Below are 26,632 nucleotides of genomic sequence, written 5' to 3'. Positions count from 1 at the left end.
AAACTACTACTACAACACCCTACTATTATTACAATACCATACTACTACTACTAAAATATCCTACTACCACTACTACTATACCCTACGGCTACTATTACCACAAAACCCTACTACTAGTATTACTACTAAAGTACCCAACTACAATACTCTATTACTATGATACCTTAAAATTACTGGAATATTACTATTAGTACTACTACAACAACAACAAAAACACCCTACTACTACCACCACAATTATTGCAATACTCCACTAGTATTACTACTACAATACCCTACTACTACCACCATTATCCTACTACTCCTATACTACTACAATATCCTACTACTATTACTCCTATACCCTATCCTACTACTACAATATCCTACTACTATTACTCCTATACTACTACTACAATATCCTAGTACTATGACTCCTATACCCTATACTACTAATATCACTGCTACTATAACTCCCGCCCCCTGCACCCATGTGTCAGATTTGAACGAGAAAACCACGCCCCAAACAACCCCGCCCCTCCAATAAACCTGTCCTGGCCGGCGCCCCTCCCCCCCGTATCTCCGCCCACCCAGAGCTCGATCAGTCAGGCGGAAGAATTAATCGGGCTCCGCCCTCCGCCGCCACGACGCACCGCCTGTCAGAGGCGTACAGCGCGGCCCGCCCCCCGCGCAGGCGCATTGCGGAGTAAACAGAGAACGGAGACGGCTGGGTGAGGGGAGAGCTCCACCGTACGAGACCGACACCGAGGAGGAGGAGCGGGAGAGGAGGAGGAGGAGCGGACCGGAGCGCCGCGGGAAGTCCGCCGAACACCGCCCGCCGCTGTAAGAGGGCAGAGGAGAGCGGAGCGCTGAGAAGAGACAGAAGAGATATACCGGTTCCAGCCGGATCCGTCCCGCGCCTGCGCACTGCGCTCCACCATGGTGCAGAAGGATGGACAGAGCGCAGCCACCGAGCCGGAGAGCCCGAGCAACCCGACAGCCCTCACCGGAGAACACAGCGCCCCCCCCGGACCGGAGGAGACCGACACCCCGCCCCGGGCCAGGCGCCTACTGTGCGGGGTGGTGGAGGGTCAGTATATTACCACCCCCCCATTATTATTATTATATTACCCCCCATTATTATTATATTACCCCACATTATTATTATATTACCCCCCTCCCCCCATTAAATGTAACCCCAGAGAGGAAACCCCACCATACCGACCCCCCCAGAGAGAGAAACCCCTCCCCCACAATGCCAACCCCCCACCCAGAGAGGGAAACGCCACCCCCACCCAGAGAGGAAACCCCACCCCCACCATGCCAACCCCCCCACCCAGAGAGAAAACCCCACCATGCCAACCCCCCACCCAGAGAGGAAACCCCACCCCCACCATGCCAACCCCCCCACCCAGAGAGAAAACCCCACCATGCCAACCCCCCACCCAGAGAGGAAACCCCACCCCCACCATGCCAACCCCCCCACCCAGAGAGAAAACCCCACCATGCCAACCCCCCACCCAGAGAGGGAAACGCCACCCCCACCCAGAGAGGAAACCCCACCCCCACCATGCCAACCCCCCCACCCAGAGAGGGAAACACCATGCCAACCCCCCACCCAGAGAGGGAAACCCCACTCCCACCATGCCACCCCACCCCCCGAGAGAGGAAACCCCACCATGCCAACCCCCCACCCAGAGAGGAAACCCCACCATGCCAACCCCCCACCCAGAGAGGGAAACCCCACCCCCACCATGCCACCCCCACCCAGAGAGGGAAACCCCACCCCCACCTTACCAACCCCACCCCCTGAGAGAGGACCCCCACCCAGAGAGGAAACCCCACCATGCCAACCCCCCACCCAGAGAGGAAACCCCACCATGCCAACCCCCCACCCAGAGAGGGAAACTCCACCCCCACCCAGAGAGGGAAACCCCACCCCCACCATGCCAACCCCCCCACCCAGAGAGGAAACCCCACCCCCACCATGCCAACCCCCTCACCCAGAGAGGAAACCCCACCCCCACCATGCCAACCCCATCCCCACCATGCCAAACCCCCACCCAGAGAGAAAACCCCACCATGCCACCCCCCACCCAGAGAGGAAACCCCACCCCCACCATGCCAACCCCATCCCCACCATGCCAAACCCCCACCCAGAGAGAAAACCCCACCATGCCACCCCCCACCCAGAGAGGAAACCCCACCCCCACCATGCCAACCCCATCCCCACCATGCCAACCCCCCCACCCAGAGAGGAAACCCAACCATGCCAACCCCCCCACCCAGAGAGGAAACCCCACCCCCACCATGCCAACCCCATCATGCCAAACCCCCACCCAGAGAGAAAACCCCACCATGCCAACCCCTCACCCAGAGAGGGAAACCCCACCATGCCACCCCCCACCCAGAGAGGAAACCCCACCCCCACCATGCCAACCCCCCCACCCAGAGAGGAAACCCCACCATGCTGAAACCCCCCCAGAGAGGAACCCCCACCATGCCAACCCCCCACCCAGAGAGGGAACCCCCACCATGCCAACCCCCCACCCAGAGAGGAAACCCCACCCCCACCATGCCAACCCCACCCAGAGAAAACCCCACCCCCACCATGCCAACCCCCCACCCAGAGAGGAAACCCCACCATGCCAACCCCCCCCCCCCACCCAGAGAGGAAACCCCACCATGCCAACCCCCCCCCCCCCACCCAGAGAGGAAACCCCACCATGCCAACCCCACCCAGAGAGGAAACCCCACCCAGAGAGGAAACCCCACCCCCACCATGCCAACCCCACCCAGAGAGGAAACCCCACCATGCCAACCCCCCCCCTACCCAGAGAGGAAACCCCACCATGCCAACCCCCCACCCAGCGAGGAAAAAACACCCCCACTGTGCCCACCCCCTTGACAGCCCCCCACCCAGTGAGGAAACCCCACCCCCACCATGCCAACTCCCCACCCAGAGAGGAAACCCCGCCCACACCAAGCCAACACTCCACCCAGAGAGGAAACCCCACCATGCTGGAACTCCCACCATGCCAACCCCCCACCCAGCGAGGAAAACACACCCCCACTGTGCCCACCCACCCCCTTGACAGCCCCCCACCCAGTGAGGAAACCCTGCCCCCACCATGCCAACCCCCCACCCAGAGCGGAAAACCCACCCACACCAAGCCAACACTCCACCCAGTGAGGAAACCCCGCCCCCACCATGCCAACCCCCCACCCAGAGAGGAAACCCCCTACACCCCCCCCCCATAGAAGTTATCCCTCTCCACTATACCACCCTCACAAAGACCCCCCCCCCCCCCATAGAGGGTCCTCTTCCCTATATCACCATCACAGAGGAGACCCCATAACCCCCTCAGAAGGAAACCCCACCCCTTAGAAGTGACCCCCGCCCCTATACCCCTCCCCTTTACCACCCTCACAAGGGCCCCCCCAGAGAGTTGCCTCTTCCCTATACCACCCTCAGAGTAGCCCCCCTCTCCAAATACCCCCTCAGATGGCATCCCCACCCCTGTACCACCCTCAGAGACGAAACCCCACCCTATACCCCCCCTTAGAAGTGATCCCCACCCCTATACCCCCTTTACCACCCTCACAGAGTAGACCCCCTCAGATGGGATCACCACCCTCACAGAGGAGACCCCATACCCCCCTCAGAAGGAAACCCCACCCCTTAGAAGTGACCCCCGCCCCTATACCCCTCCCCTTTACCACCCTCACAGAGTAGACCCCCTCAGATGGGATCCCCACCCCTGTACCACCCTCACAGAGGAGTTCCTTACCTCCCTAACAGAGGGGATCCCCTCCCATCACAGAAGAGACCCCATACCTCCCCCATACCTTCCTCACAGAGAAGACCCCATACCCGCCTCATAAGGGATCCCCTCCCCCATACCCCCCTTGGAGATGAGATGGTCCTCTCCACTAATGCCCCCCATTACACTAGACTCTCCATACCCTCCCGCACAGAGGACCTCCCCTTATTATCACCCCCCCCCCCAACACTACATGCCTGTAAGGTGTTGGAGGGTCAGTGTCAACCCCCCCCCCCCTTAGTATATAATGATATCCCCTGAAAGAGGACCCCCTCCCCTTCATTATGGATCTCCCATTATAAGTGTGTGTGTCGTGTATATAAAGTCCCACAACCGCTCTGCATATATATACCTGCATACAGCCGTTCTCCTGCGGGGTCCGTCTTCCCATATATCGGGGGGGGGGGGGGCGTATATACCTCTGTGTGGCTGCCAGCTGACCATTTGGGCTTCTAAGAGTACCACTTGATTGTGGGAGGTCTGTGATGGGTGGAGCCTGCTGGGCCCCTCCCACAGCTCTGTACTCTTTTTGTGCAGGGGATTGGTCTTGTCTCCGCCCCCTCCTGTAGTTTTCTCTAATGGGTGGAGCCTGCTGAGCCTCTCCCACGGCTCAGCTCCCTCTCCTGCACAGTGTCTTGTCTCCGCCCCATTCTGTAGTGGGTGAAGCCTGCAGTGTCCCTCCCACAGCTCTGCTCTCTCCTTGTGCAGGAGTGATTGGTCTTGCCTCCACCCCCATTCTGTAGTAGGTGGAGCTTGCTGTGTCCCTCCCACAGCTCTGCGCTCTCTCCTAGTGCAGGAGTGATTGGTCTTGCCTCCACCCCCTCCTGTAGTAGGTGGAGCTTGCTGTGTCCCTCCCACAGCTCTGCGCTCTCTCTCCTTGTGCAGGGGACTGGTCTTGTTTCCACCCCTCCTTGTAGTTTTCTGTAGTGGGTGGAGCCTGCTAAGCCCCTCCCACAGAACTCTTGATGAACTGGTCTAGTCTCTGCCCTCCTGTAGTGGGTGGAGCCTGCTGGGCCCCTCCCACAGCTCTCTGTGCATGGGACTGGTCAAGTCTCTGCCCCTCTTGTAGTTTTCTGTAGTGGGTTGAGCCTGCTAGGCCCCTCCCACAGCTCTTTCTTTTCTTTTCTTTTTTTTCTTTCTTTTCTTCTTTCTTTTTCTTTCTTTCTCTCCCCATTTTAATCTGCAGCCGCTGTAATTTTCTGTAAAATTCAATATGGCCACCTGGAGGCGCTCTGTACACAGATGGTATACAGACCCCTCCCCCAGGAATTTCCTGCTTGTGTGATTGGCTCACTGATTTTGGGCAGATTTTGGGCATTCCCTGCAACATAATTATTTTTTTTTTTTTTTTTTGGTGAGATATTCCCAAATGGGTGTAACGTGTTCCCGAAAGTTGAACTGATCCTTTAAGGCCGGTGTTATTCAGCTTTGGGCTCGTCGGTGACGTCATCATCGGTTTAGGACCGCCTCCAGAAATCATGGACGGGTGCATTCGACTTGAGCTTCACCAACTTTAACCACTTCCCGCCCGGTCAATGGACAATTGACGTCCGGGAAGTGGTTGTGAAATCCCGACTGGACATCTATTGACGTCCCGCAGGATTTCATGCCACGGGCGCGCGGCGATCGGTGATGCAGGGTGTCAGTCTGACACCCTGTATCTCCGATCTCGGTAAAGAGCCTCCGGCGGAGGCTCTTTACCACGTGATCAGCCGTGTCCAATCACGGGTGATCACAATGTAAACTGGAAGAGCCGTTGGATCGGCTCTCCACTCGTGTCTGATAGACGCAAGTAGAGGAGAGCCGATCGGCGGCTCTCCTGACAGGGGGGTTTACGCTGATTGTTGATCACCGCAGCCCCCCCTCGGATGCCCACATTAGATCACAGGGAAGCCGTCAGGACCACCAGGGATTGGAGGAAACATGTAGATGGCCAGGTACATCCCCCATGGCCATCCACACGTAAAAAATATGCACAATAGATGCCAATCAGTGCCCACAAATGGGCACTGATTGGAAAAATTGTAAATAAGTGCCACCCCTCAGTGTTCATCAGTGCCACTTCTCAGTGCCCATCCATGCCCAGTGCCCACCTATCTCTGCCACCCATATGTGCCCATTAGTGCCGCCCATATGTGCCCATGAGTGCCGCATACCAGTGCTACCTCATCAGTGCCACCTCATCAGTGCCCATAATTAAAAAAAGAAAATGTACTAGATGCCAATCGGTGCCCACAAATGGGCACTGATTGGAAAATTTTTAAAAAAGTGCCACCCCTCAGTGTTCATCAGTGCCACTTCTCAGTGCCTATCAATGCCCAGTGCCCACCTATCTCTGCCGCCCACATGTGCCCATTAGTGCCGCCCACATGTGCCCATTAGTGCCGCCCACATGTGCCCATTAGTGCCGCCCACGTGTGCCCATTAGTGCCGCCCACGTGTGCCCATTAGTGCCGCCCACGAGTGCCCATTAGTGCCGCCCACGAGTGCCCATTAGTGCCGCCCATGAGTGCCCATCAGTGCCGCATACCAGTGCCCATCAGTGCCACCTCATCAGTGCCCGTAATTAAAAAAGAAAACGTACTAATTTACAAAAAAATTAACAGGAAAAAATAAAAAATACATTTTTTTTCGAAATTTTCGGTCTTTTTTTAGTTGTTGCGCAAAAAATAAAAATCGCAGAGGTGATCAAATACCACCAAAAGAAAGCTCTATTTGTGGGGGAAAAAGGACGCCAATTTTGTTTGGGATCCACGTCGCACGACCGCGCAATTGCCATTCAAAGTGCGACAGCGCTGAAAGCTGAAAATTGGCCTGGGCAGGAAGGTGCGTAAGTGCCCCCCCCCCGGTATGGAAGTGGTTAAGCACGTTTTAGAGAAAAGTGGGGGGGGGGAAAGCCCCATGAACACAAGTCCTTATAAAGGACACGCCCTCTCAGAGAAGAGTGACACAGTGCTGATGTGTACAGAGATGATTGATGGGCTGTCCTCCAGAACCTGGGGGTGGGGGGGGTTTGCTCAGTCCAGTGTTACTTTCTGTTGTCGGTAAACAAAGCTTTATTAACATTTTGAAGGACAGCACCAGGCAAATACCATTTAGTTCCAGGAAGTATTTCTTCTAAAGGCAAGAAACCAGTTTTTCAGCAAAGCCTGAAAGTGTAAAGGCAGAAGGTGCATTCTAGGCATTAAGATAAAAAAAAAACTTCTGTGTGCAACAGCCCCCCCCCCCCCCCCCAGATACTTACTTGAGTCCCATCTCCATCCACAATGTCTCGGTTGTCCAGGATTGTGTCCTAGTCAAGTCCACGTCTTTATGGACCTTGCTTTGTGCACCGGTCCAAACCATTTGGTGGAGGGGGAATTATGGGGTTGGGCTTGGCTCTTCAGGGGGTTGGGCTTGGCTCTTCAGGGGGTTGGGCTTGGCTCTTCAGGGGGTTGGGCTTGGCTCTTCAGGGGGTTGGGCTTGGCTCTTCAGGGGGTTGGGCTTGGCTCTTCAGGGGGTTGGGCTTGGCTCTTCAGGGGGTTGGGCTTGGCTCTTCAGGGGGTTGGGCTTGGCTCTTCAGGGGGTTGGGCTTGGCTCTTCAGGGGGTTGGGCTTGGCTCTTCAGGGGGTTGGGCTTGGCTCTTCAGGGGGTTGGGCTTGGCTCTTCAGGGGGTTGGGCTTGGCTCTTCAGGGGGTTGGGCTTGGCTCTTCAGGGGGTTGGGCTTGGCTCTTCAGGGGGTTGGGCTTGGCTCTTCAGGGGGTTGGGCTTGGCTCTTCAGGGGGTTGGGCTTGGCTCTTCAGGGGGTTGGGCTTGGCTCTTCAGGGGGTTGGGCTTGGCTCTTCAGGGGGTTGGGCTTGGCTCTTCAGGGGGTTGGGCTTGGCTCTTCAGGGGGTTGGGCTTGGCTCTTCAGGGGGTTGGGCTTGGCTCTTCAGGGGGTTGGGCTTGGCTCTTCAGGGGGTTGGGCTTGGCTCTTCAGGGGGTTGGGCTTGGCTCTTCAGGGGGTTGGGCTTGGCTCTTCAGTTCCAGTGAAGGGAACTCTTAGGCGTCAGCATACCAAGACATTTGGGACAATTTCACGCTCCCAACTTTGTGGGAAGAGTTTGGGGACGGCCCCTTCCTGTTCCAACATGACTGTGCACCAAAGCAAGGTCCATTGTTTAAAATTGTCCAACCCCCCCACCCCCCACACCATAATCCCCCCCTCCACCAAATGATTGGGACCAGTGCACAAAGCAAGGTCCACAAAGACATGGATGAGTGAGTTTGGGGGTGGAGAAACTTGACTGGCCTGCACAGAGTCCTGACCTCAACCCCATTAGAACACCTTTGGGATGAAATGGAGTGGAGACTGCGAGCCAGGCCTTCTCACCCAACATCAGTGCCTGATCTCACAAATGCTCTTCTGGAAGAATGGCCAAACATTCCCATAGACACACTCCTAAACCCAGTTTTTGCGATTCGGCACTGCGACTATTTAACTGACAATTGCGTGGTCGTGCGACGCGGCTCCCAAACAAAATTGGCGTCCTTTTTTCCCCACAAGTAGAGCTTTCTTTTGGTGGTATTTGATCACCTCTGCGGTTTTTATTTTTTGCGCTATAAACAAAAATAGAGCGACAATTTTGAAAAAAAATCTATATTTTTTACTTTTTTCTATAATAAATATCCCCCCAAAAATACTTAAAAAAAAAATTTTTTCCTCAGTTTAGGCCGATACGTATTCTTATACATATTATTGTTAAAAAAAATCGCAATAAGCGTTTATTGGTTTGCGTAAAAGTTATAGCGTCTACAAAATCAGGAATAGATTTATGGCATTTTTTTATTTTTTTTACTACTAATGGTGGCGATCCTTCTTCTTTTTTTTTTTTTTTTTTTTTTATCGTGACTGCGACACATCGGACACTTTTGAGACCATTGTCATTTATACAGCGATCAGTGCTATAAAAAAATTGCACTGATTACTGTGAAAATGTGACTGGCAGGAAAGGGGTTAAGTATGTTTTAGGGAGTGATTCGAACAGTGAGGGGGCGTGGCTATGAGTGACACGTGACTGATCGCTGTTCCGATGACAGGGAACAGGCGATCGGTGACATGTCGCTAGGAAGAACGGGGAGATGTTGTGTTTACACAGGCCTCTCCCCGTTCTGCGACCCGATCGCGGTGACAACGGCGGACATCGAGTCCGCGGACACGGAGCTTGTGGAAGGGGCGTTTGCCGCCGCCGCCGGCGGGAATTTCAAAGTGGCGTCAATATACGTTACTCTGCCCAGCTGTGTCATTTTGCCGACCTAAATCTACAGGAGCCGGTCCTTAACCGGTTAAATGCCACCAAAAGAAAGCTCTATTCGTGTGAATACAATTATTTAAAAAACTCATGTGTACACGACCGCGTAATTGTCGTTCAAAGTGCGACAGCGCTGAAAGCTGAAAATTGTCCTGGGCAGGAAGGGGGGCACACATGTAGCCCCACTCTTCCTCTACAAGTGTGCAAAGTTTGTTGGCCGGGGAGCACCGATTTTACAAAGCTGGGCACCCCTTCCATAGACTCCCATGTTAACCACTTAAGCACCGCCTCCTGCACATATACGTCGGCAGAATGGCACGGCTGGGCACATACAGGTACGTCCTCTTTAAGTGCCCAGCCGTGGGTCGCGAGCCCGCGACCCCGGTCCGAAGCTCCGTGACCCGAGGACCCAATCGCCGCCGGAGTCCAGCGATCGGTCCCCGGAGCTGAAGAACGGGGAGAGGTGTGTGTAAACAAACCTTCCCCGTTCTTCACTGTGGCGCTGTCATCGATCGTGTGTTCCCTGATATAGGGAAGCACGATCAGTGACGTCACACGTCCAGCCCCGCCCCCCTACAGTTAGAAAAACATATGAGGTCACACTTAACCCTTTCAGTGCCCCCTTGTGGTTCACTCCCAAACTGCAATTGTCATTTTCACAGTAATCAGTGCATTTTTAATGCATTTTTGCTGTGAAAATGACAATGGTCCCAAAAATGTGTCAAAATTGTCCGAAGTGTCCGCCATAATGTCGCAGTCACGAAAAAAAATCGCTGATCGCCGCCATTAGTAGTAAAAAAAATGTAATAAAAATGCAATAAAACTATCCCCTATTTTGTAAACGCTATAAATTTTGCGCAAACCAATCGATAAACGCTTAGTGCGTTTTTTTTTTTTTTTTGTTTACCAAAAATATGTAGAAGAATACGTATCGGCCTAAACTGAGGAAAAACAGATTTTTTTATATATATCTTTTTGGGGGATATTTATTATAGCAAAAAGTAAAAAATATTGCATTTTTTTTCAAAATTGACGCTCTATTTTTGTTTATAGTGCAAAAAATAAAAACCGCAGAGGTGATCAAATACCACCAAAAGAAAGCTCTATTTGTGGGGAAAAAAAGGACGCCAATTTTGTTTGGGAGCCACGTCGCACAACCGCGCAGTTGTCAGTTAAAGCGACGCAGTGCCAAATTGCAAAAACTGGCCGGGTCCTTTACCTGCATAAAGGTCCGGGTCTTAAGTGGTTAAACGGTCATTTCTCGGGTGATATTGGGGACCCGGTACTGGCCGGTCTTAGGTCCCCTGGATGCCAAACTTGGCACACATGTAGCCCCACTCATGTTTTACAAGTGTGCAAAGATTGATATCCGGGGGATCTACGGCCAGGGAGCACCGATTTTTCAAATCTGGGCACCCCTTCCATAGACTCCCATGTTAAACGGTAATTTCTCCGGTGATATTGGAAACCCCGTACCGGCCAGTCGTAGGTCTTCCAGACCCGGACCTTGGCACACATGTAGCCCCATTTCTCTTCTACAAGTGTGCAAAGGTTGTTGTCTGGGGGACGTACAGCCGGGGAGCACCGATTTTCTTTTTTTTTTTTTTTTTTTTTGTTTTCCTTCAAAAGCCGGGCACCCCTTCCATAGACTCCCATGTTAAACGTGTCTAGTCATGGGCACAGTGAGGCATGCACATGGACACCCTAGGCTTATACTCAAGTCAATAAGTTTTCCCATTTTTTTTTGTGGTAAAATTAGGTGCCTCGGCTGATATTCGAGTACCGTATTTATCGCGGTATACCACGCACCCCTAAAGTGACCCCCAATCCTGTGGAAAAAAAGTTATTTTTGTACTTACAGTTTTGGTGTCTTGCGCGGCGGCCTCGTCGGGTCCGACGTCCTTCTGCGGCGGGTCCGGCGTCCTTCTGCGGCTTCGGGTGTCCTTCCTTCTGCGGCGGGTCCGGTGTCCTCTTCGGCGGGTCCGGCGTCCTTCTGCGGCGTCCTCCCTGCTCGTTTCCCGCGCCGAGTTTTGAATACTGCGCCAGCATATACCGAGCGCAGTACACTCGGGCAGGCTCGGCAACTGTCGCGCTCACGTCCTGTACGTCCAGGACGTGACCGCGGAAGAAGCCGAGACTGGCCGACTATACCCGAGTGTCCTGCGACCGGTATATGTCGGCGCAGTATTCAAAACTCGGCGCGGGTATCGGCGCATATCGCGCACCCACGATTTTGCCCTGATTTTTCAGGGCAAAAAAGTGCGCGATATACGGTAATTTGTCATTTTTTTCATATTATTTATTTCACTCAGCGCTCGTTTTTTTTTATTAATTTATTTAAATGTTTTTCTTGAATTTATCATAAAACTGATGTTCGGGCTGAGGATTTTTTTTTCTTTTTTTTGCGAGGAAAATTGTGAATGGATTTGTATGTTCCGTACAGAAGTGTTTGTTATAAGATGTAAACAGATTTCTCTGGCTGATCTGTGCTCGGCTGTCGCTCCTCCTCTGTCGCTCCTCCTCCTCCTCGTTCTGCCTGAGTTGGTGCAGATGTTGTTGTAGTGAACTTAAATAACCTCTTCTATGGTTTGCTTCGTACGCTCCAAGATCTCACGTCTTACACTGACGTGGTAGTAATAAAAAAAGATATCAATTTAATCGATTTAAAATCTCACATGTTCAATGAGAAATTTGGGACCTTCTGATCTCTTGGCAATTCTCCACGGCTATTCTACTCCAATGTGGACCACCCTGGTTTCTTGGTGGGGGGGGGGGGGGGTACTGGTGACGTAGGAAGGGCCCCACAGGTTTCCTTCCCAGGAAAGGCGACATCACCGGAACCTTCCAGGAAGGTCTTGATTTTGTAAATTGTGAGATTTTGGAAACTTGTGAGATCTCAGGGAAACGATATAAAGATTCTCCAAGATCTGGCACAGATGTTCCCAATGGGCTGGTAGAGAAGGACGAGGCTTTCTGACCTGCGAGGGAAAGCGGGCCACCGCTGGAATTCTAAAGGGCAAAGAAGGTAAATGTATGTAATCCCCTCACAGTGGAGAACAATGGACTCCCACCCCCCACCCTCATTTGTTGTCTTTTGTGTTGTGGAGGTGTGGAGTGGGTTATAGGTTTGGGTAGGGGCTATGAGGTTCTGAAGGGAGTACAGAGGGAGGTGTGGAGAGGGCTATGTGGTTATGGAAGTGTGTAGGTGTGGCGGGGCTATGGGGGTGTGCAGCGGGTGTGAATGACGTTATGGAGAGAGTATGGAGGGGCTATTGGGTTGTGGAGGTGGCTGTGGCCGTGTGTTGGGGGGGGGGGGGCGTCATTATGGAGGGGGCTATGGGGGTATGGAGGGAGTACAGAGGGGGCTATGCGATTGTGAAAGGTGTTGTGGAAGGAGAACTGAGGGGGCTATAGACGTGTTGGGGGGGCTATGGAGTGGCTATAGGGATGTGGCACAGGCTATGGGATTGTGGATGTGGCTATGGACGTGTGTGTTGGGGAGTTATGGAGGGGGCTATGGGATTGTGAATGTTGCTATGGATGTGTTGGGGGGGCTATAGGGATGTGGAGGTGGCTATAGGGATGTGGAGGGGGCTATGGAGTTATGAGGGGGCTATGAGATTGTGGAGGTGGCTATAGACGTGTGTTGAAGGGACTATAGGTATGTGGAGCGGGTTATGGGATTGTGGACATGGCTATGGACGTGTGTGTTGGGGGGCTATGGAGTTATGGAGGGGGCTATGGGATTGTGGATGTGGCTATGGATGTGTTGGGGGGGCTTAAGGGATGTGGAGGGGGGCTTTGGGATTGTGGAGGTGGCTATAGACGTGTTGGGGGGCTATGGAGGGACTATACCCCCTGCGCCAGTACTCTGCAATACCCCCTGCGCCAATACTCTGCAATACCCTCGCTCCAATACTCTGCAGTACCCCCGCACCAATACTCTGCAATACCCCCCGCACAATACTCTGCAGTACCCTCGCTCCAATACTCTGCAGTACCCCCGCACCAATACTCTGCAATACCCCCCGCACAATACTCTGCAGTACCCCCGCACCAATACTCTGCAATACCCCCCGCACAATACTCTGCAATACCCCCCGCACAATACTCTACAATACCCCCGATTTAACCACTTCCTGCCCGCCGGCCGTCATATGACGTCCTTAACTTTGTGCAGGGATATCTGAATGATGCCTGCAGCTACAGGCATCATTTAGATCTCCTCTTTTTCAGCCGGCGATTCTCTACACCATAAGAAACAATCATGTCGGCTGTTCCGCCTCTTGATTGTTCTTACGGGAGGCGAAAGGGGACGTCCCCCACCCTCCCGTCACCCTCCGTTGCTTCTTCCGACTCACCGCTACGATCAAAGCCAGGATCGTTTTTTCTTTTTCCAGGCTTCCCAGCCTAGAGGTGAGATTTGGTGGCTTATTGACCCTATATCTCACTGTAAAGAGGACCTGTCATGCTATATTCCTATTACAAGGGATGTTTACATTCCATGTAATAGGAATAAAAGTGATCAAAACATGTCAAACTAAAATAAAGTAAAATGAACAATAAAAAAAAAAAAAAAAAAATTTAAAGCGCCCCTGTTCCCGTGTGCTCGTATACAGAAGCGACCGCACTCGTAAGTCCCGCCCACATATGAAAACGGTGTTCAAACCACACATGTGAGGTACCGCTGCGAACGTTCGAGCGAGAGCAATAATTTTGGCCCTAGACCTCTTCTCCAACTAAAAAGATGTAACCAGTAAAAATATTTAAAGCGTCACCTATGGGGATTTTTAAGTAGCGAAGTTTGACGCCATTCCACAAGCGTGTGCAATTTTGAAGGGTGACATGTTGGGTATCTATTGACTCGGCGTAACTTCATCTTTCATATTATGCAAAAACATTGGGCTAACTTTAATCTTTTTTTTTTTTTTTTTTTTTTAAGCACAAAACCGTTTTATTTACCAAAAAAACGCATTAAAAAAATTGCTGCGAAAATACCGTGCGCGATAAAAAGTTGCAACGACCGCTATTGTATTCTCTAGGGTCTTTGCTAGAAAAAAATATATAATGTTTTGGGGTTCTATGTAATTTTCTAGCAAATAAATGATGATTTTGTAGAAGAGGAATGTCAGAATTGGTCTGGGTGTTCCAGAACGCCTGATGGTGCTCCCTGCATGTTGGGCCTCTGTATGTGGCCACGCCGTGTAAAAGTCTCACACATGTGAAGGTGCTCCCTGCATGTTGGGCCTCTGTATGTGGCCACGCTGTGTAAAAGTCTCACACATGTGGTATCCCCATACTCAGGAGGAATAGCAGAATGTGTTTTGGGGTATAATTTGTGGTATACATATGCTGTGTGTGAGAAATAACCTGCTAATATGAACATTTTGTGAAAAAAAAAAATCTTGATTTTGCAAAGAATTGTGGGAAAAAATTACAACTTTAAAAAACTCACCATGCCTCTTTCCAAATACTTTGGAATGTCTTCTTTCCAAAAAGGGGTCATTTGGGGGGTATTTGTACTTTTCTGGCATGTTAGGGTCTCAAGAAACGAGAGAGGCCGTCAGATGTGATCAAATTGATCAATTTTCAGTAATTGGTACCATAGCTTGTAGACCTTATAACTTTCACCCAGACTAAATAATATCCAATTTTTATTTTTATTTTTTACCAAAGATATGTAGCAGTATACATTTTAGGCCAAATTTATGAAGAAAAAATACTTTTTTGAAAATGTTTTATAATAGAAATGAAGAAAAATTCATTTTTTTACAAAATTTTCTTTCTTTTATAGCGGAAAAAAATAAAAACCGCAGAGGTGATCAAATACCACCAAAAGAAATCTCTATTTGTGGGAAAAAAAGAACAAAAATGTCATTTGGTTACAGTGTTGTATGACTGAGTTATCGTCATTCAAAATGTGACAGCACCGAAAGCTGAAAATTGGTCTGGTTATTAAGGGGGTTTTCGTGCCTGGTGGTCAAGTGGTTAAAGGGTAAAAGTTTGTCGCCATTCCACGAGCGGATGCAACTTTGAAGCGTGACATGTTGGGTATCAATTTACTCGGCGTAACATTATCTTTCTCACTATAAAAAAAAATATTGGGCTAACGTTACTGTTTGTCTTATTTTTTTTTAATTAAAAGTGTATTTAAAAAAAAAAAAAAAACTGCGCTTGTAAGACCGCTGCGCAAATACGGTGTGACAAAGTATTACAATGACCGCCATTTTATTCTATAGGGTGTTGGAACCCCCAAACATTATATATTTTCTAAGTAATTTTTATTTTTTTTGCTAGAAAATGATTACCTGATTACTTAAAAAAATAAAAGCTATTACAAAAAAAAACTATTTAAACCAGCCTCCCCACACTCGCCATTAGGCAAATGGCGCCAGATGACGGCTGCAAACACTTCTCTTCTCCACTTTGGGAAGGACATGGGCGGGCAGTAAAACAGGCAGAAAGCACCATTGGCATTGCTGGTTTTCTTCTTGTCATACCAACGGCCACCACAAGATGGCGCCAGATCACAGAAGGAAGCATAGGCCTGCAGATGGCCGCAAAGGCGCGGCCTCAATTGCAGACGCGATCGTGGGGTGGGGGGGGGGGAGGAGACATGGGATGCCCCAGGTCGCTAATTCTAGTCGTAATTGTAACCTGGCGCCCGGGGTTTGTCGAACCCTGCTCTAGAGCAGTGGTATCCAAACTGCAACATGATACTCATTGGATGAATTCTATATATATTGGTGGTGTAACGGATCGTCATTGATCCGTGATCCACACGGATCAATGACTTCGGATCGGCATACACGTGATCCGTGGTGCAGGTAGAGGGAGGGCGAGCAGAGCGGTAAAACGCGCTGTAACAGCTGACATTGAAATAGTCTACGCTCTGCTCGCACTTGCACAGCCCTGCCTCCTCATAACCCCACGCTGGTTATAGACAGATTTTGTGCGCCACAGCCAATCGCCTTCTGGTGCGTCTGGCCACGCCCCCCGGCGTGGATAACTGCTGAGTAATGGACGCTGCAGGTGAGCGGCTGTCCTGCGGTGAGCTGTAAGAGGAGCCGGAGGGGGGGGCAGGTGAGGCTCCATGTGTGCAGAGTCGCGTCGGTATGGAAGAATTTACCTCCCAGGGGGATTGTTTACCCCCCTCAGGAAGGAGAGGGGGAGCGGAGGGCACATGACACCAGCCTGGGAGGTGAGGTGCAGCTGATGTCCGGGGGCTGCTGCATGGAGTGTGACAGACATATAGAGGGAATGTAGAGATTGGGGGGGGGGGGTATAAACACCCACACTCAGTGTATTCCCCCCCCCCCCTCCACCCCATCATAGGAGCCAAGTGTGACCTGTCCTCCACTACCTGGGGGGGGGACATGCCGATGGGCTATGGAGGGTCAGGGGAAGAGATGAGCATCGGGGCGAGAAGGTGGAGGAAGAGAGGAGTGTCGGGTAGAGGTGAGAGTGAGGCTGCAATGGGGGTACAGTGAGGCTACAATTATTATTTTTTTGCTGATCCAAAATATGATCCGATCTGTGAGTTGCTTGATCAGTTGCACCCTATATACCGTATTTGCCGGCGTATAAGACGACTGGGCGTATAAGACAACCCCCTAATTTTCCAGCCAAAATGTTGGTTTTGGGATATACTCACCGTATAAGACTACCCCCTTCCTACTAGTCATGCCTCGCCTCACTGTGCCACCATTACATGCCAGACTGTGCCCCATTACATGCCAGACTGTGCCCCATTACATGCCAGACTGTGCCCCATTACATTACATTACCCCTCCATTGTGCGGTTCTCCCCGTCCGCGCTCCGTGTCCCCCCTCGCTGTGCCCTTACCTTATCCTAAGGTAGACATGCAGAATCGCGGCCGTACTGTACGTTTTTTCAAAAGCCGCGCCTCCTACATCTTCTGTTCCATGATAGGCGGAACAGTCAGCTTCCCAGGAGGCACTGTGTTCAGTGTCCGCCTATCACGGAGGCCCTCTCGTCCGAGGACGAGAGAGCCTCCGTGATAGGCAGACACTAAACACAGGACGAGAGGGCCTCCGTGATAGGCGGACACTAAACACAGGACGAGAGGGCCTCCGTGATAGGCGGACACTAAACACAGGACGAGAGGGCCTCCGTGATAGGCGGACACTAAACACAGGACGAGAGGGCCTCCGTGATAGGCGGACACTAAACACAGGACGAGAGGGCCTCCGTGATAGGCGGACACTAAACACAGGACGAGAGGGCCTCCGTGATAGGCGGACACTAAACACAGGACGAGAGGGCCTCCGTGATAGGCGGACACTAAACACAGGACGAGAGTGCCTCCGTGATAGGCGGACACTAAACACAGGACGAGAGTGCCTCCGTGATAGGCGGACACTAAACACAGGACGAGAGGGCCTCCGTGATAGGCGGACACTAAACACAGGACGAGAGGGCCTCCGTGATAGGCGGACACTAAACACAGGACGAGAGGGCCTCCGTGATAGGCGGACACTAAACACAGGACGAGAGTGCCTCCGTGATAGGCGGACACTAAACACAGGACGAGAGTGCCTCCGTGATAGGCGGACACTAAACACAGGACGAGAGGGCCTCCGTGATAGGCGGACACTAAACACAGGACGAGAGGGCCTCCGTGATAGGCGGACACTAAACACAGGACGAGGGGGCCTCCGTGATAGGCGGACACTAAACACAGGACGAGAGGGCCTCCGTGATAGGCGGACACTAAACACAGGACGAGAGGGCCTCCGTGATAGGCGGACACTAAACACAGGACGAGAGTGCCTCCGTGATAGGCGGACACTAAACACAGGACGAGAGGGCCTCCGTGATAGGCGGACACTAAACACAGGACGAGAGGGCCTCCGTGATAGGCGGACACTAAACACAGGACGAGAGGGCCTCCGTGATAGGCGGACACTAAACACAGGACGAGAGTGCCTCCGTGATAGGCGGACACTAAACACAGGACGAGAGTGCCTCCGTGATAGGCGGACACTAAACACAGGACGAGAGTGCCTCCGTGATAGGCGGACACTAAACACAGGACGAGAGGGCCTCCGTGATAGGCGGACACTAAACACAGGACGAGAGTGCCTCCGTGATAGGCGGACACTAAACACAGGACGAGAGGGCCTCCGTGATAGGCGGACACTAAACACAGGACGAGAGGGCCTCCGTGATAGGCGGACACTGAACACAGTGCCTCCTGGGAAGCCGAGTGTTCCGCCTATCACGGAACAGAAGAGGTAGGAGGCGCGGCTTTTGAAAAAACATACGCCGCGATTCTGCATGTCTTTAGGATAAGGTAAGGTTAGGTTACCGGCGTATAAGACGACCCCCCACTTTCAAGAAGATTTTAAGGGGTTAGAAAGTCGTCTTATACGCCGGAAAATACGGTAAATGATCATCAGAGTTCTTTGCCATGTTGTCCTTCCAGTGACCAGTATGAGAGAGTGAGAGCGATAACACCAAATTTAACACACCTGCTCCCCCATTCACACCTGAGACCTTGTAACACTAACGAGTCACATGACACCAGGGGGAGGGAAAATGGCTAATTGGGACCCAATTTGGACATTTTCACTTAGGGGGTGTCCTCACTTTTGTTGCCAGCGGTTTAGACATTAATGGCTGTGTGTTGAGTTATTTTCAGGGGGACGGCAAATTTACACTGTTATACAAGCTGTACATTCACTACACAACATTGTAGATACAAAGTGTCATTTCTTCACATTAAAAGATACAAGAAAAGATTTACACAAATGTGAGGGGGGTGTACTTACTTTTGTGAGATACTGTATTTGCCCAATACCCAGCGTGTCAGCCCTTCAGAATGTGATTTTTAGACTGAAACGTCTTGTTTGTCTTTGCAGGCTTCTATGGACGGCCATGGACTATGGAGCAAAGGAAAGAACTTTTCAGAAGGTGGGTGGAGCTTGACGTGACAACCAATTTTTTTTTTAGCCAATTATGATCTGGAAATTTCTGGGCTGCAACCAGCCTGCCTACAGAGGAAAAGGATCATAATTGTTATGTAAGATAATGTATAGACCATGGATGGGCTCGGTTCAATGCATTGTGTCTCAAGAGCTTATAAGTGACCTCCCCTTCAGTCTACTGGCCCCTCCCCTTGCCTGAAACGGCTTACTCCAGTCCTCAAAGGCCATAGAGGCGATCAGAGACTTTGATCGCCTCCGTTGAATCGTTTCTCGGGCGAGCCAGTGAAACGGTAAGCCTGAAAACACAAGTGGGGGGGGGGGTGTCCCCTTCCCCTGCCCCCCCCCCCCCCGCTTCTAAAGGCTCATGAGTGTCAGAAGTATTGGGACGCCGGCCTTTACACGCACATGACCTTTAATGGAGTCCCAGTCTTAGTCCGTAGGGTTCAGTATTGAGTTGGCCCCGCCCCTTTGTGGCTATAACAGCTTTACCTCTGCAATTGGCTGTTGTTCAGGGCAAAGCGAAGGGTCCATTCATTGTAATCTTTAGCAAGGAAAGGGTATTGGAACCCATGGATAAAGAATGCTGCACACCCCTGATATGTCTTGAGAAAAGAGAAAATTACCCCTAGGGGCTTTGTGCTGCAGCAAGGAATAGAAATGTACCAAAAAATGTATAAAAGTATAAATTTATTTAAATATGTTGTACGGAAAAAGCCCCAAACAGTAGGGACTCAAGATATGAACTTGGTAAAAAACATAAGTCATACATGGCAAATAAAAACACAAGGTAGAACAAGTACAGACATAGCATAACAGTACTGTAAGTATGCAAATACTATGGGCGAAAAACACCCCTACGCGTTTCGACCTTTTATAAGTAGCGGTCTTCTTCAGGGAGTATTAGTTAGACGCTGCCATAGGTTCTGTAAGATAGAAAATACATACAAAGAGATACATATAGATAAGTGGGACATAATAACAGAAGAACACAAAGAGGGCCCGCCACCCACAGCCATATAGGTAGATGGCAGGATGTGGGTAAACCTCCTACAAAAGTGGACTAGTGTAGAAAATCCCACTGCCACTCACCCAAGACGTCCAATGGAAGGCGTAGACCCGGACCAGATGAACCACTGCCGCACCATCAAACTCTCCCGGGGGGTGCCAGAGGGGTGGAAAAAGGGGAGAGGAGCTCCCCTGGGTCAGTGTGGAAAAAGGACTCCGAATTCAGGTGCACCACCAAGAGAGGTACCGCCCGGGCCTACGAGAGGTCACCAGATAGCGCGCCAAAGCCGCGGGCCGGAGGGGGGGGGGGCGGCAGGCAAAAAGGGGGGGGGAAGGAGGGCAAACCGAGGCGGGGAAGGAGCACAGGGGGGGGGGGGGGGGCAACGGGGATGGCGGATCAGGGCCAAGCAGGTGGGGACGGGCACACGCGCCTGGCTAAGTCACAGGGGGGCCCGGCACCACCGTGTACACCGGGATGGGTAAGTTGGGGTGCGGGGGAGCGCTCCCCTCCTGAGGTTGCGGTGAAGACCCTGTAATGTAAATACATGTATATGTATAAGACTGGGAAGCATGTCTAGAGAATAAAAATGGTAAATATATGAGTACACACCAGGCTGAACAAGAAGCCTGATGTGTAGGCATGGAAATTGCGTGAGGGAGATGCACAGGGGAGAAAAAGATGTGGGAATGAGGGGAAACAACAAAACAACAATAGGACACAGAGTGAAAACAAACCAAAAATAATGAGCATGGTAAAAGTACATAAAACAAAACAAAGAGGGTGTGTAAGTGACTGAATAAAGGAATGAATGAATAGAAATGAAGAATGCAGTGTGTGGTCTAGTGAGAAATGTGGAAGTGTATGTAAAAATGTTTTCCATTTTTCTTTTGCTGTCCTACCTCACACTGCTGCTCTACCACATCCCTTTTACATACACTTCCACATTTCTCACTAGACCACACACTGCATTCTTCATTTCCCCCCCCCTGTGCTCCTTCCCCGCCTCGGTTTGCCCTCCTTCCCCCCCCCTCTTTCCCTCCCCCCCCCCCCCCCCCCCCCTCCGGCCCGCGGCTTTGGCGCGCTATCTGGTGACCTCTCGTAGGCCCGGGCGGTACCTCTCTTGGTGGTGCACCTGAATTCGGAGTCCTTTTTCCACACTGACCCAGGGGAGCTCCTCTCCCCTTTTTCCACCCCTCTGGCACCCCCCGGGAGAGTTTGATGGTGCGGCAGTGGTTCATCTGGTCCGGGTCTACGCCTTCCATTGGACGTCTTGGGTGAGTGGCAGTGGGATTTTCTACACTAGTCCACTTTTGTAGGAGGTTTACCCACATCCTGCCATCTACCTATATGGCTGTGGGTGGCGGGCCCTCTTTGTGTTCTTCTGTTATTATGTCCCACTTATCTATATGTATCTCTTTGTATGTATTTTCTATCTTACAGAACCTATGGCAGCGTCTAACTAATACTCCCTGAAGAAGACCGCTACTTATAAAAGGTCGAAACGCGTAGGGGTGTTTTTCGCCCATAGTATTTGCATACTTACAGTACTGTTATGCTATGTCTGTACTTGTTCTACCTTGTGTTTTTATTTGCCATGTATGACTTATGTTTTTTACCAAGTTCATATCTTGAGTCCCTACTGTTTGGGGCTTTTTCCGTACAACATATTTAAATAAATTTATACTTTTATACATTTTTTGGTACATTTCTATTCCTTGCTGCAGCACAAAGCCCCTAGGGGTAATTTTCTCTTTTCTCATTCATTGTAATCGGCGATGTTTGTCAGATAACGATCGGCACGTGATTTGTTCTGTTTATAATTTCTGTTTTCTGTAGGCTTCAGAAATGGGGACTGAACACCTACCTGTACGCACCTAAAGACGACTACAAGCACCGCATGTTCTGGAGGGAGATGTACTCTGTGGAGGAAGCTGGTAAGTGTCGCCTTTCATCAGAGAGAATTTACAGAAATTAAATGCCTGTCTCTCTACCTCTCCCCCCCCATGACTGTCTCTCTACCGCTCCCCCCCTCCATGCCTGTCTCTCTACCGCTCCCCCCCTCCATGCCTGTCTCTCTACCCCCCCCCCATGCCTGTCTCTCTACCGCTCCCCCCCCCCCCCCCCATGCCTGTCTCCCTACCGCTTCCCCCCCCCCCCCCCCCATGCCTGTCTCTCTACCGCTCCCCCCCCCCATGCCTGTCTCTCTACTGCTTCCCCCCATGCCTGTTTCTCTACCGCTCCTTCCCCCCCCCATGCCTGTCTCTCTACCGCTCCTTCCCCCCCCCCCCATGCCTGTCTTTACATCTCCCCCCCCCCCCCCCCCATGCCTGTCTCTCTACCGCTCCCCCCGCCCCCATGCCTGTCTCTCTACCGCTCCCCCCCATGCCTGTCTCTCTACTGCTCCCCCCCCCCCCCATGCCACTCTCCTGCCTGCTGCCTGGCCACCTTCTCCTTGTCCCTGGATTACTCTCCTGCCTGCCCTCACCACCTTCTCCTTGTCCCTGGATTACTCTCCTGCCTGCTGCCCTCACCACCTTCTCCTTGTCCCTGGATTACTCTCCTGCCTGCTGCCCTCACCACCTTCTCCTTATCCCTGGATTACTCTCCTGCCTGCCCTGACCACCTTCTCCTTGTCCCTGGATTACTCTCCTGCCTGCCCTCACCACCTTCTCCCTGGATTACTCTCCTGCCTGCTGCCCTCACCACCTTCTCCTTATCCCTGGATTACTCTCCTGCCTGCCCTGACCACCTTCTCCTTGTCCCTGGATTACTCTCCTGCCTGCCCTCACCACCTTCTCCTTATCCCTGGATTACTCTCCTGCCTGCCCTGACCACCTTCTCCTTGTCCCTGGATTACTCTCCTGCCTGCCCTCACCACCTTCTCCCTGGATTACTCTCCTGCCTGCTGCCCTCACCACCTTCTCCTTATCCCTGGATTACTCTCCTGCCTGCCCTCACCACCTTCTCCTTATCCCTGGATTACTCTCCTGCCTGCCCTGACCACCTTCTCCTTGTCCCTGGATTACTCTCCTGCCTGCCCTCACCACCTTCTCCTTGTCCCTGGATTACTCTCCTGCCTGCCCTCACCACCTTCTCCTTGTCCCTGGATTACTCTCCTGCCTGCCCTGACCACCTTCTCCTTGTCCCTGGATTACTCTCCTGCCTGCTGCCTGCCCACCTTCTCCTTGTCCCTGGATTACTCTCCTGCCTGCCCTCACTACCTTCTCCTTGTCCCTGGATTACTCTCCTGCCTGCCCTGACCACCTTCTCCTTGTCCCTGGATTACTCTCCTGCCTGCCCTCACCACCTTCTCCCTGGATTACTCTCCTGCCTGCTGCCCTCACCACCTTCTCCTTATCCCTGGATTACTCTCCTGCCTGCCCTCACCACCTTCTCCTTATCCCTGGATTACTCTCCTGCCTGCCCTGACCACCTTCTCCTTGTCCCTGGATTACTCTCCTGCCTGCCCTCACCACCTTCTCCTTGTCCCTGGATTACTCTCCTGCCTGCCCTCACCACCTTCTCCTTGTCCCTGGATTACTCTCCTGCCTGCCCTGACCACCTTCTCCTTGTCCCTGGATTACTCTCCTGCCTGCTGCCTGCCCACCTTCTCCTTGTCCCTGGATTACTCTCCTGCCTGCCCTCACTACCTTCTCCTTGTCCCTGGATTACTCTCCTGCCTGCCCTGGCCACCTTCTCCTTGTCCCTGGATTACTCTCCTGCCTGCCCTGGCCACCTTCTCCTTGTCCCTGGATTACTCTCCTGCCTGCCCTGTCCACCTTCTCCTTGTCCCTGGATTACTCTCCTGCCTGCTGCCTGCCCACCTTCTCCTTGTCCCTGGATTACTCTCCTGCCTGCCCTGACCACCTTCTCCGTGTCCCTGGATTACTCTCCTGCCTGCCCACCTTCTCCTTGTCCCTGGATTACTCTCCTGCCTGCCCTCACTACCTTCTCCTTGTCCCTGAATTACTCTCCTGCCTGCCCTGGCCACCTTCTCCTTGTCCCTGGATTACTCTCCTGCCTGCCCTGGCCACCTTCTCCTTGTCCCTGGATTACTCTCCTGCCTGCCCTGGCCACCTTCTCCTTGTCCCTGGATTACTCTCCTGCCTGCCCTCACCACCTTCTCATTGTCCCTGGATTACTCTGCTGCCTGCCCTCACCACCTTCTCCTTGTCCCTGGATTACTCTCCTGCCTGCCCTGACCACCTTCTCCGTGTCCCTGGATTACTCTCCTGCCTGCCCTCACCACCTTCTCCTTGTCCCTGGATTACTCTCCTGCCTGCCCTCACCACCTTCTCCTTATCCCTGGATTACTCTCCTGCCTGCCCTGACCACCTTCTCCGTGTCCCTGGATTACTCTCCTGCCTGCCCTGACCACCTTCTCCTTGTCCCTGGATTACTCTCCTGCCTGCCCTGCCCTTTATAATTCATTTGTGACCCCTTTGAGCAGATTTGTCCCCACTGGCACAGAAAGTAAGAAGAATCTATCCAATGGAGCATCTGTATATCAATATCAAATACAATTATTATCAATTTACAGGTTGTATTATTTCTCAACAAGTTTTTTTTGTATTCTATAGATCAATTGATGACTTTGATCTCCGCTGCTCAAGAATTTGGGATCGAGTTTATCTACGCCATTTCCCCGGGGCTCGATATAACCTTTTCCAATCCCAAGGAGTTGGCCACGCTAAAACGCAAATTGGATCAGGTAAATATTTCTACAGATTTTTTATTTTTTTTATTTTGTTTCCTGATAGAATTTTAAGGTCCTCTTGCACACCGGACATTTTCACTGGCGCTTTTAGGGGCGTTTCATTTTTTTATTTAATTTTTTTTTCTGCAAAAATGCCGCTGCCAGAAGGAAAAGCTTCCTAAAAGTTCTTAAGCGGAGTTCCACAAATACGGCAGCTACTGACTTTTAATATAAGGACACTTACCTGTCCAGGGCGCCCGCAATGTCGGCACCCGAAGCCGATCAATCTCTTGGATGCTGCCACAGCCATCTTCGGTAAGGGAATCAGGAAGTGGCTTCACTGGTCCATGCTGTCTTCTGGGACCTGTGTGTCTCCCAGAAGATTGCAAGGGGAGGCGAAGGAGGCGCCGGATGTGGCCTAGATAGCCGCAGATAATGTTGCTATCTATGGCTGGAAGTGGGAGCAAATACCTGTATTAGACAGGTATCTGACCCCCCTCCCCCCTGAAAGGTGCCAAAGTGGGGGGAGGGTTCCGAAAAGCGGAAGTTAAATTTTTTTGGTGGAAGTGGAACTCCGCTTTAAGTACCATAGTTTGTCGCCATTCCAAGAACGTGTGCAATTTTAAAGTGCGACATGTTGGGTATCTATTTACTCGGCGTAACATTGTCTTTCAAATTATATAATAAAATTAGGCTAACTTTAGTGTTTTTTTTTTTTTTATTCATTGAAGTGTGTGTTTTTGTTTTTTTAAATTGCGTTTTGAAAGACCACTGTGCAAATACAGTGTGACCTAAAATATTGTAATAATAATACATATATATATATTTATCGCGGTATAACGCGCTCCCACGTATACCGCGCACCCCTAAAGTTGCCCCGAATCCTGTGGAAACAACGTTTTTTTTTTTTGTACTTACAGTTTTGGTGTCTTGCGCGGCGTCCATCAGCGGCCTCGTCGGGTCCGTCTGCGGCTTCGGGTGTCCTCTTCGTCGGGTCCGGCGTCCTTCTGCGGCGTCCTCCCCGCTCGTTTCCCGCGCCCAGTTTGAATACTGCGCCGACATATACCGAGCGCAGTACACGTGTATCGTCGGGCAGGCTCGGCAACTCTCGCGCTGACGTCCTGTACGCGAGAGGCGCCGAGACTGCCCGAAGATAAACGAGTGTACTGCGCTCGGTATATGCCGGCGCAGTATTCAAACTCGTGGCGGGTATCGGTGTATACCGCGCACCCACGATTTTGCCCTGATTTTCAGGGCAAAATAGTGCGCGGTATACGCCGATAAATACGCTATGTGTGTGTATATGTATGTGTGTGTGTGTGTGTGTGTGTGTGTGTGTGTGTGTGTGTGTGTGTGTATATATATATAATTTTTTTATTTTCTAGCAAAAAAATACTGATTTAAACTTGTAAACAAAAAAGGTTCCAGAACAGGCCGGGTCAGCAAGTGGATAAGTGTAGTATTGTAGCCGGGGCAGATAATTAGAGGAAAGTGTCGAGTTCAACTTTAGTAATGGAAAAAAAACATCAATTTTGCCATAAATAAATAAAAAAAAAAAATTTCCCCTCCAATTTGTTTTTTATTTTTTTCAGGTCACTCAGTTTGGGTGCAAGTCGTTCGCTCTTCTGTTTGATGACATCGAGCACAACATGTGCCCGGCGGACAAGGAGGTGTTCAGCTCTTTCGCTCACGCACAAGTGTCAATAACGAATGAAATTTATCAGTACTTGGCTGAACCAGAAACATTTTTATTTTGTCCTACAGGTAACTATATATACTGGAGGTCTGCATGCCAGAATATCAGCATTTCCTCTAATCTGCAGTGCTTTTATATTGTGGCTTTTATTAAAGCTTTCTGGTCGGGAGTTTTTTTTTTTTTTTTTGGTGTTGATGGCTTCATCTCCTAC

The 26,632-nt window shown here is 51.3% G+C and overlaps 1 protein-coding gene across 1 annotated transcript in view; it reads left to right on the top strand.

Annotated features, from left to right (window-relative positions):
- Positions 1-663: 663 nt before the first annotated feature.
- The window catches only part of OGA (O-GlcNAcase), a 62,805-nt gene continuing 36,836 nt past the window's right edge, over positions 664-26,632 (top strand). The window contains exons 1-5 of the mRNA XM_040361242.1: positions 664-1,068; positions 18,958-19,009; positions 21,866-21,963; positions 24,610-24,740; positions 26,318-26,489. Of these exons, the coding sequence (XP_040217176.1) occupies positions 918-1,068; positions 18,958-19,009; positions 21,866-21,963; positions 24,610-24,740; positions 26,318-26,489 (604 nt within the window). The 5' untranslated portion in view covers positions 664-917. The remainder of the gene's footprint in view (positions 1,069-18,957; positions 19,010-21,865; positions 21,964-24,609; positions 24,741-26,317; positions 26,490-26,632) is intronic.

The sequence above is a fragment of the Rana temporaria genome, chromosome 8 (genome assembly GCF_905171775.1).
Source record: "Rana temporaria chromosome 8, aRanTem1.1, whole genome shotgun sequence".
In the NCBI taxonomy this organism is placed as follows: Eukaryota; Metazoa; Chordata; class Amphibia; order Anura; family Ranidae; genus Rana; species Rana temporaria.
This window is presented reverse-complemented; position numbering and strand designations above follow the sequence as displayed.